The sequence below is a fragment of the Humulus lupulus genome, chromosome X (genome assembly GCF_963169125.1).
Source record: "Humulus lupulus chromosome X, drHumLupu1.1, whole genome shotgun sequence".
In the NCBI taxonomy this organism is placed as follows: domain Eukaryota; kingdom Viridiplantae; phylum Streptophyta; class Magnoliopsida; order Rosales; family Cannabaceae; genus Humulus; species Humulus lupulus.
The window spans coordinates 189,823,702-189,833,759 of NC_084802.1; the positions used below are offsets into that span (position 1 = coordinate 189,823,702).

Consider the following 10,058-nt stretch of genomic DNA (forward strand, 5'->3'; position numbering starts at 1 on the left):
CATAACAGTAATAGAGCTTGATCTTCATCATCAATTGTAACATCAATATTTTCCAAATCAAGAATCAATTTATTAAACACATCTAACTGCTCTTCTATTGACTTATCTTCTTTCATCTTAAAAGAGTATAAAGCTTGTTTGAGATACAAACGATTTACCAAAGATTTTGTCATGTACAGTCCTTCGAGTTTAGTCCAAACTCCAGCAGCTGTCTTCTCCTTGGCGATCTGTCTAAGTACTTTATCACCTAGACTCAAGATAATTGCACTATGAGTCTTGTCCAACAACACTTTCTTATCTTTGTCCTCCATTTTCTTATCAAGACTAGCCTCTCCCTTCCAAGCCTCTTCGAGTCCTTGCTGAACCAAAAGAGCTCTCATCTTCAGACGCCATAACCCAACTTTGTACTTGCTGAACCAAAAGAGCTCTCATCTTCAGACGCCATAGTCCTTGCTGAACCAAAAGAGCTCTCATCTTCGAGTTTTGACTAGTGAACTTCTCAACTTTGTACTTGGCTGAAGCCATGGCAATCGTCCACGCTCACTGCACCAATTTGTAGAGCCAAGACCAGAGATCACACCAACAAGCACAAACACAATTTGATCCAAGAAACAGTCACAAAAACTAGTTAGAAGAAACACACAAGAAATCAAACCAGAAAAAACACAACACCAAGAATTACGTGGTTCGAATTAGAGTAAAAAACAGAGAACTCTAATCTACATCCACGGGCAGCCACTTTTATTAGAACTTCTTTCTTTCTTCAGTACAAATCTCTCTTCTCTTAGTTACAGATTTTTCTCATAATTACAAGTAAAAAGATTCTAACAACGTGAATAAGTATACAACTCAATAGTATATATATATATAGCAGTAGTAAACATAACGAAACATAACTAACTGCTTTACAAGAATGGTTGTAAACATAACATATTGCTGACTGAACCAAAATAACTACCACACTTTTTTTTTTTAAATATGTTATAAAAATAATTACTTTATATATATATAAAATAATTAATATGAATTTAGGTCAATTCTTGGTATCTCAATCTTGTACTCATCAGGAAGATTTTTCTAAAAACAAAAATACATGGAATATTCCCAATTAATCTAACAACGAACACGAAATTATCTCCAACAGGGTCATAAGTCTCATCCTTTAGATCAAATTGAATAAAGAGAGGTTTACCTCCATTTTCAGCAATTTTCTTTTCCAAATTATATGATCTAGACTTATATCTTCTTTGAGGCATACAATTTATTTTTAAAATATAAAAATTATTATAAGATATTAAGAAGTGATAATTTTTTTTACATCAACCTACAAACTAACTACATTACCATTACTCGCATGATATGGAGGAAGATCACCATCAGTATCTCCGCTATAAAATCGAGCAACAACAATACATTTAACTTCATACTTTTATATAATTACAAAATTATAATCAACACCAAATATAATAAAATTTAATTTATTTATGAAATAAATCAATGAAAGTACAATCAACTAGACATAATTATCATTATTACTATAATAAGAGTAATGATACATACATACAAAATATGCACCAAAATGTAGATTTGGTGCGTGTCATTTATCATATCAAATTTAGTTATGCTTTTTTTTTTTTCTCTTTCTTACTAACTATAATAATAAGGTGACAACAATGGTCAATCTTACGATGATTGATTTAACCAATTTATTATTCAAATAATAAGAATTAAAAAATATCTCAAATTAATAAAGTCTTGTCTATTGACATGGTTTCGCTAGTCTGCTGGTTTTTCTTGGTTGAGTTACAGTTTTGATTTTCTTGGTCGACACTGACGTTGGATTGTGGTTCTTGGTGGTGTTTCGCTGCTGTGGGATAACTTTTGTCGGGATATGGTGTCGTCTAGTACAAACTTAAAGAATTTGGAGGCTAGATGGGATGATTTCCAGATTGACGATGAGAATGAACGTGGCTTGGCATTTGATGAAACCGTGGAAAATGAGGTCAACTTTGACGCGCGGTGGTGCTTGGTCGGTAAGATACTTTACGATCGGTCTACTGACTACAATTCGTTCCGTAATGTCATGGCTTCTCTTTGGCGAGCGGTGAAGGGGATGTTCGTCAAAGAACTTGAGATAAACAAGTATTTGTTCCAGTTCTTCCATGAGTTGGATATCAAGCGCGTTTTGGAGGGATCCCCATGGACTTTTAATCATACTCTGATTATATTGGAGCGGCTGAGTTTAGGAGAAAATCCAAGGATGGTCATTCTGAATAAGCTGGAAATATGGGTGCAAGTTTACGATCTCAAACCGGGTTTTATGTCTGATCGGATTTTAAAAGCTTGTGGGGCGTATATGGGGCAATTTGTTGCATCATGTCCGAAGAACTACACTGGCATCTGGAGGGAATACCTGAGGGTGAGAGTGAAGATTGATATAGAAAAGCCACTCAAAAGGAGGATGAAGATATTCACTTCGAAAACAGATTTTTTCTGGGCTACGTTCAAATATGAACGTCTCCCAACTTTCTGTTTTGTTTGCGGAGTCCTGGGACACTCTGAGAGCTTCTGTCATAAACTTTTCGATGAAGGAGATGAGAACATGTCGCGACCATATGGGATCTTCATGAGGGCTCCCGACCGCAGAGGACAACGAAATATAGGAGCAAGGTGGCTTCGGGATAATATGGCCAGGCCTCTAGAGTCGGCTCCGGAGGTGGTTCGTACGGCGGCAGAGAATCGTCAAGGGCGTGAGGGGGTTGCTATGGTGCCGCGGCATTCTCGGAGCTAAGGAGGGGATCGTGGCATTGATGCAGGGGAAGATCGTGGGAATATTGGGTGAGAAATCAATGGCTTTGATCGAGGAGGAAATCGAGAGGATTTGGGAGGAGAATATCGTGTTGACCCTAGGGGGGTCAGAGGTGGAGTTATTGGGATTGATATGGGTTTGACCGAAGAGTACCACTTCATGGACCCAAAATGTAAAAGAGTAGATGTTGTCATGGGCCATGTGGGCCAAAGAGACAAATTGGTGGTGGGCCATGAGATAGACCAATCATTTGAACAAGGGGATCACGTGGTGTTGGGCCAAGGCAGTAAGGTGAGTTTGGGGCATATTGATGTAATGCATGTTGATGCTCCTCAAGAAGCCGGTGCAAGTATGGGTGTAGGCCCAACTTATTTGGTGGGGCAACAGGCCGAGAAGGGTGACCTTGATCATGATGATGTGAGCTCTTCAAAAAATGTCTCTGGGGCGGGTGCCACGAGTTGGACCTGCCAAGAATCATGAGTCTCCTTTGTTGGAATTTTCGTGGGCTTGGGAACCCACGGGTTGTTCAATTCCTAAAAGACATGGTGTGTCAAAAGCAACCCAAAGTTGTGTTCTTGTGTGAAACATTGTGTAAGAAAGAAAGAGTTGAATGGCTTAGAGTTTCTCTTGGCTTTGAGGGGTGTTTTGCGGTAGATTGTTTGGGTCACAGTGGGGGTGTTGCGATGCTATGGAAGCTCAAGGAGGAAGTACAGTTGCTAAGTTATGGGAATAATCATGTGGATATGGAGGTTCATTTGAGTGAACATCCCAAATTCCGTCTGACAGGTTTTTATGGGGAACCCAACCGCAATTTGAGGGAAGTATCTTGGAATAAACTTCGTCAACTTGCTAGCTTATCTTCGCTTCCTTGGTGTTTAATGGGAGATCTGAATAATGTCCTTTCTAATAAGGATAAGAAGGGGGGCAGACAGTATCCTTCTTGGCTTATCAATGGTTTTCAGGAAGCTATATCTGACTGCAACTTGATTGATATGGATTTGGTTGGCCATCAGTTCACTTGGGAGAGAGGTCGTGGGACAGATAATTGGGTGGAGGTTCGATTGGATAGAGCACTGGTGTCTCATGGTTGGCTTTCTTTGTTTACTTCGGCGAAGCTTTATAATCTAGGGCCTTCTGCGTCTGACCATTCTCCATTATGGCTGAACCTAGATTACAGGAGGAGGACATGCTATCGTTACCGCTTTAGATTTGAGAATGCTTGGTCTAGAGATCCTATGTGCAGACAGATAGTGCAAGATCGGTGGGGGGTGCCTCATTCAAATACTGTGCTTCAAAAGATTAAATGTTGTAGCACTTCTCTGGCGGAATGGGGGCGGAATATAACAGGCAGATTTAAGTCCCGCATAGCTCGGTGCAAAGCTATTCTCAAACAGATCCAAGGTAGGCGTGATGCTGGTTCAGTTCAGAAGTACAAAGAGACTCAAGCGCTATTGTTCGAAGTACTCTCTCAGCAGGAGATATTTTTGGCGCCAGAGGTCAAAGCAACTGTGGCTTCAGGCTGGGGATCTCAATACAAAATACTTTCACGCAGCGGCCAATAAAAGAAGAAGGAGAAATCGAATTATTTCTCTTAAGGATGACACGGGTACGCTTAGAGATTGGGAGAACGGGTTGGGTTCGGTGATGGTAGACTACTTCAAGCATCTCTTCTCAGCTTCTCATACTGACTGGTACCATGTGATTGATTGTATATCGGTCTCAATTTCTGAGGAGGTGAATTTGGATCTTGTGTCTCCAGTTGAATCTGAGGAGGTAAAACAGGCCCTATTTCAGATGCATCCAGATAAATCACCAGGACCAGATGGTTTCTCTCCAGGATTCTACCAAAAGTTCTGGGATATTGTAGGGGAGGATATAGTTCGCATGGTTCAAAACTTTGTCACCACAGGTGAGTTTCCTACTCACCTCTCAGAAACAAGTATTGTACTTATACCTAAAAAGTCGGCCCCAGAGTCTATGGGAGATCTTAGACCGATTGCGCTTTGTAATGTGGTGTATAAGGTGGTTTCAAAAGTTTTGGCAAATAGATTGAAGCGAGTGCTCAACATGGTCATTTCAGAAACTCAGAGTGCGTTTGTACCTGGGTGGTTGATCACTGATAATATTATGGTTGCCTTTGAAGTAATGCACTATTTAAAGAGGAAAGGTTCAGGAAAAGATGGCTTCATGGCACTAAAACTAGATATGAGCAAGGCCTATGACCGAATTGAATGGGGGTTTCTTGAAGCAGTAATGAAAAAGATGGGTTTTGGAGACTTTTGGGTTTCGTTGATCATGGCATGTGTTCGCTCTGTCTCGTATAAGATCCCCATTGAGGGGCAGGAGTTGGGGCCTATTGTCCCATCTAGAGGACTGAGACAAGGAGACCCTTTATCGCCCTATCTCTTTATTCTATGTGCGGAGGGTTTTTCCGCGTTGATATCTAAATTTGTGCATGATGGTAGGCTCTCGGGGTGCAGAGTTGCGAGAGAGGCTCCTGTGATTTCTCACATGCTCTTCGCGGATGATAGTTACTTGTTCTGTAGAGCGACAATGGAGGAGGCAATTCAGGTTAAGGAATTACTTCAGACTTATCAGGTGGCATCAAGACAACAAATCAATCTAGCTAAATCTTCTGTGTTTTTTAGTACAAATACCAGAGTTGATTTTCGCCAAGCTATATGCACCGCTCTTACTATTCCTGAAGCAGGACCGTCGAGCATGTACTTGGGTCTTCCAAATACTCTTGGAAGAAATAAATCTGCTTTGTTGGGGTTTACTAAAGACAAAATGAGGAAGAAGATTGAGCAGTGGGAAGGGAGATTTTTGTCTAAGGCAGGGAAGGAGGTGTTGATTAAAACTGTGGCTCAAACGCTGCCTTCTTATGCTATGAATGTATTTTTGCTTCCATTGGGGTTATGCAACGATTAGGAGAAGCTCATGTGCCGTTATTGGTGGCATTCCTCCTCTAGTAATGGTAGAGGAATCCATTGGAAGAATTGGCATAATTTAACTGTTCATAAAGTTAAAGGGGGTATGGGTTTTAGAGATCTTCATGATTTTAATAGATCTCTTTTATGTAAGCAGGCTTGGAGGTTACTTAGCAACCCAAGCTCCTTGGTGGGTCGTATCTTTAAAGCTCGTTATTATCGAAATGGGTGCTTTTTAAGTGCAGATCTTGGTTCTAATCCAAGTTATATATGGAGGAGTATATGGGAAATGAAGCCTTTAGTCAAAATTGGTGCCAGATGTAGAGTGGGTAATGGTGAGACCATTTCTATTAGCTCAGACCCTTGGCTTCAGGATAAGGTTAACCCCTGGATCACTACAACTCATCCTGCTTTATTTGGGACAAAAGTCTCCACCTTGATGCATGCCGATAGACTTGAATGGGATGAGGATGTGATAAACGACCTTTTCAATTCTAGAGACGCCGATTGCATTATGAGCATTCCTCTGTGCTCTAATCGGCCTATTAACAATTGGTATTGGTCGATGGAATCATCTGGGTTTTTTTCTGTGAAAAGTTGTTATAAGGCGCTTCAAGTTCTTAAGCATGGAGAGGCTTCAGATATGGAAAGAGCGTTTTGGCTGGGTCTGTGGAAAGTGAAGGTACCCCCCAAGGTTAAGGATCTCGTATGGAGGGCTTCTTCTGGCTGTCTACCTACAAAAACCCAACTCCACTTTAGACATGTGGATGTGAGTACAATCTGCCCTTTGTGCGAGTTGGATAGAGAGACTATCTCTCATTTTTTGGTGACTTGTAGTCAAGTGTGGCCTTGCTGGGTTTGTTTGGGGCTCAACCTTCTGGCTCCAGGCGCTGAATCATTTGGCAGTTGGTTAATGCAGGCTCTAGTTCGGCTAGATGAAGATCAGAAGGCTAAAGTCTTTATGTTGCTTTGGGCTGTGTGGAAGAGGCGCAACGATTGGGTATGGAAAAATAAAAGGGGCTCGTGTTATGGTAGTTTGCATCTAGCTGAACATTCGTTGACATCATGGAAGAAGGCTCAAGACCGTGACATTGCTCCCCTGCCTCATTTCTTGTTGCCTGAAGATGGGCGTGAAAAATGGAGCAAACCTCCGCTGGGATCCGTGAAGATAAATGTTGATGCAGCAAATTTCATTGAGGCCTCGAAGTACAGCTTTGCTGGAATTATCAGAGACCACGATGGAGTCCTTTTGGAAGCTTTCTCTGTTTGCAGATCTGGTTATGTGGCTCCGGAGTTGGGAGAGGCGTTGGGGGTGCGCGAGGCTTTGAGCTGGCTAAAGGGAAGGAATTGGATGCAGGCGGTGATTGAAACTGGCAGTGTTCTTGTAGTTCAAGCCTTGAGAAGCAACATTACCATGGATTCATATTTTGGGTGTGTTATAGAAGATTGTAAAGTCCTGTGGAAGGACCTCAGTTCTGTTTCAATTTTGTTTGTGAAACGCTCTGTTAATGGGGCAGCCCATGCTTTGGCAAAGGAGACTTCCTTTGTGGCTGAGCGTAGTTTGATTAAGGAGACTATCTCCTCTTTTGTGTTGGATGTAATTTTACAAGATTGTTGCTAATAAAGTCCACACTTTTCAAAAAAAAAAAAATATCTCAAATTTAGATATTTAATGATCAAAATAACACAGAAGAATTCACTATCAAAAGATGGTTAAGGATTTATTCTCCCTCACTAAACAATCATATTCAAACATTTAACAACGATATTATTTACAATTTCTTATAAAATTATCAACCGTAGATAACAACAAGCTATGTTATCTCAATTCTCTCGTGTAAGATAATCAAAGACTAGCATTGTTGATGAACTCTTTTCACTAAATAACCTTAAAAAAAAACACTAGAGATTTAACCTAGCGGAGGAAGCATTAAACTTGGAGAGGTTAATCTAAGCAATAAATTCAACAAACACGTATTATTTTAAGATATATTCTTCATTGTAATTATCCAAAACTTTGACTTATTCATTAATTACAAGGGTCTTGCTATTGGCACCCTCATTTTTCTCTCTACACCTATTTCGTTTATTAATTATATTACCAAATATATAATTTTGGTAAATTGACATAAATGTCCAATTTTAAATATTTAGAAATAATAAAAAATTATTTTAGTACAACTTTTGAAACAAGATATAGCTTCATTTATTAATTAATTTATCAATTTTAAGAACATTTTTGCACATATTTTAATTCTTACAAGTATAAAAATTGAATGTTGTTACTAATGAATTTGATTCTAATTAAATAGTTTTTTTTTAAAAACACTTTAACTTATTTATATTTGTTTTCATTTTAAATTAATAAAGTAAAAATTATGATTAATGTTGTCTGTGTTTTCACCATTCGACATGTGGCATAAATTAAGAGGTTGTTTAATGTTCCACGGGAGCTTAAATCCACTTTCTTGTCATCATCACCGCCACAGGAGGAGAGTATCATCCAAGATTCTTACCTTCCGTGAACCAAGTCAGGAAGTAACTCTCCAAAAAGACCCTCAAGTGATGTCCAAATCACCTAAGTGCTCGATAACCTCCTTTGGAGGAGAAGAATAGTGGCAAGGTGTCAGCCAGAGAGGTGCTCTGGACCACAAGCAACCGTCTGACACTCACTGACCACAAAGATCGTGTTGTCGATTCCGTACAAGTAGCAAAAAGATGTCTCACAATGTTACCTGACATGGAAAAACATGCTACCCCTCACATTGTCAGGGAGACTTTTCCAATAAAACAATGGGCCGAGTCTCCTCATATTTGGCCCACTTGAGATACGCTAGGGCCCACTAGCTAATTAAATACATAATGTCTTTCTTTCTTATTGTGAAAAATTGATAACGCACTACAAGAAAAAATGTTTTTAATAACACAAAAAATGTGTTATCAAAACATACCATAACACTTTTTGATGTGTTAAGACCGACTATGTTATCGTAGGTCAGGGTACTTTACATAACACTTTATCATTATTATACAGATGTGTTATTATACTGTCAACGATAACACACTTTCTATGTTATTTTAATAAATAGATAAGTGTTTAATTATATTATTTATAGTCAATTATATAACACATTTCAATACTTATAAATTTGTGTTATACTACTTTTTAGTAACACATTTTTTGTGTTATACTATACTTTAGTATAACACATTATTTGTGTTATATAATGAAGTTTGCATAACAAAATTCTTTGCATAAAAAGTGTTATTGTAATAGATATTATAACACAATTTTCGTATTATTTTAATATTTAGATAAGTTCAAATTCTCATTATATATTCATTTATATAACACTAATTTATTCTATTATATTTTAATTTTTTTTATATAATTAAAATTAGCTTTCTAATATATACTATACTAGCATCATCAAATGAACTTGATTTTCAAATAACAAAAAGTAAAAACATTCAATATTGTATTAACAATCCACAAATTAGTTTAAAACATTCAACACTAGCATCAACAACAAAATGTTCTTTAAGTATTCAAGTAGTCTTAAATATTCAACATATTGAAAAGTTACTACTTTCAGCACAAAATATTCTCCCATGACAGTGCATATATGCCTAACCTCCTAGTATTTGCCAAATTAAAAAGCAACAGTTGCAATGTCTGTACAGTTGCAGGGAGACGGTCCAGTGGTCAGCAATGACATACAGTTGCAAAGAATGGGTAGTAATCCCAGACACATTAGAAATATTAGCCACGTCCTTGACAAATTCCATGTCTATCATGCCACCAAAACGTGAACTGAGACAACAAAACTCCACTGTCGAGAGAAGCAACACAAGTAAAAGCTTTATTCTTATGTTAACCTCTGTAGTTGATGGCCTGAAGTCACACAATACCCGAAGGCCAGAACCTGATGTTTTCAACAAATGTATGCAAACAGATAAGTTGAGGCTTTTACGTGCAGATCTCAAAAGAATCAGAAAGTAACATGTCCCAAATGACCCCAAACATAACACAGTACACAGGAAAAGAACAGTATTTACCACACTCGACTCTCCAATTGCCCACTCACAGCAGTTTCTTGAGCATGAAATGAGCTGCCAATGCCCATTAAAGCAAAACACATCGCCTAGAGCATAAAGAAAAAAAATATCAATAGAAAGAACAAGGTAAACCAAAAAATTTATAGAAAAATCAAACAAGCCTATCAAGAAAAGAAACTCTTGGAAAATTTTTAAATAATCAAAACACAACAAGTTGAAGATTCCCATTTGTGCCAATTCCAAAGTGCAAAAAATAGTTA

At 38.4% G+C, this 10,058-nt stretch overlaps 1 protein-coding gene across 1 annotated transcript; it reads left to right on the top strand.

Moving 5' to 3' along the window:
* The first annotated feature begins 1,891 nt into the window (after window positions 1–1,891).
* Window positions 1,892–2,791, top strand: LOC133806531 (uncharacterized protein At4g02000-like). Its single transcript, XM_062244620.1, has one exon. The coding sequence runs from the start codon at window positions 1,892–1,894 to the stop codon at window positions 2,789–2,791; it is 900 nt and encodes a 299-aa protein (XP_062100604.1).
* The last annotated feature ends 7,267 nt before the right edge of the window (window positions 2,792–10,058 follow it).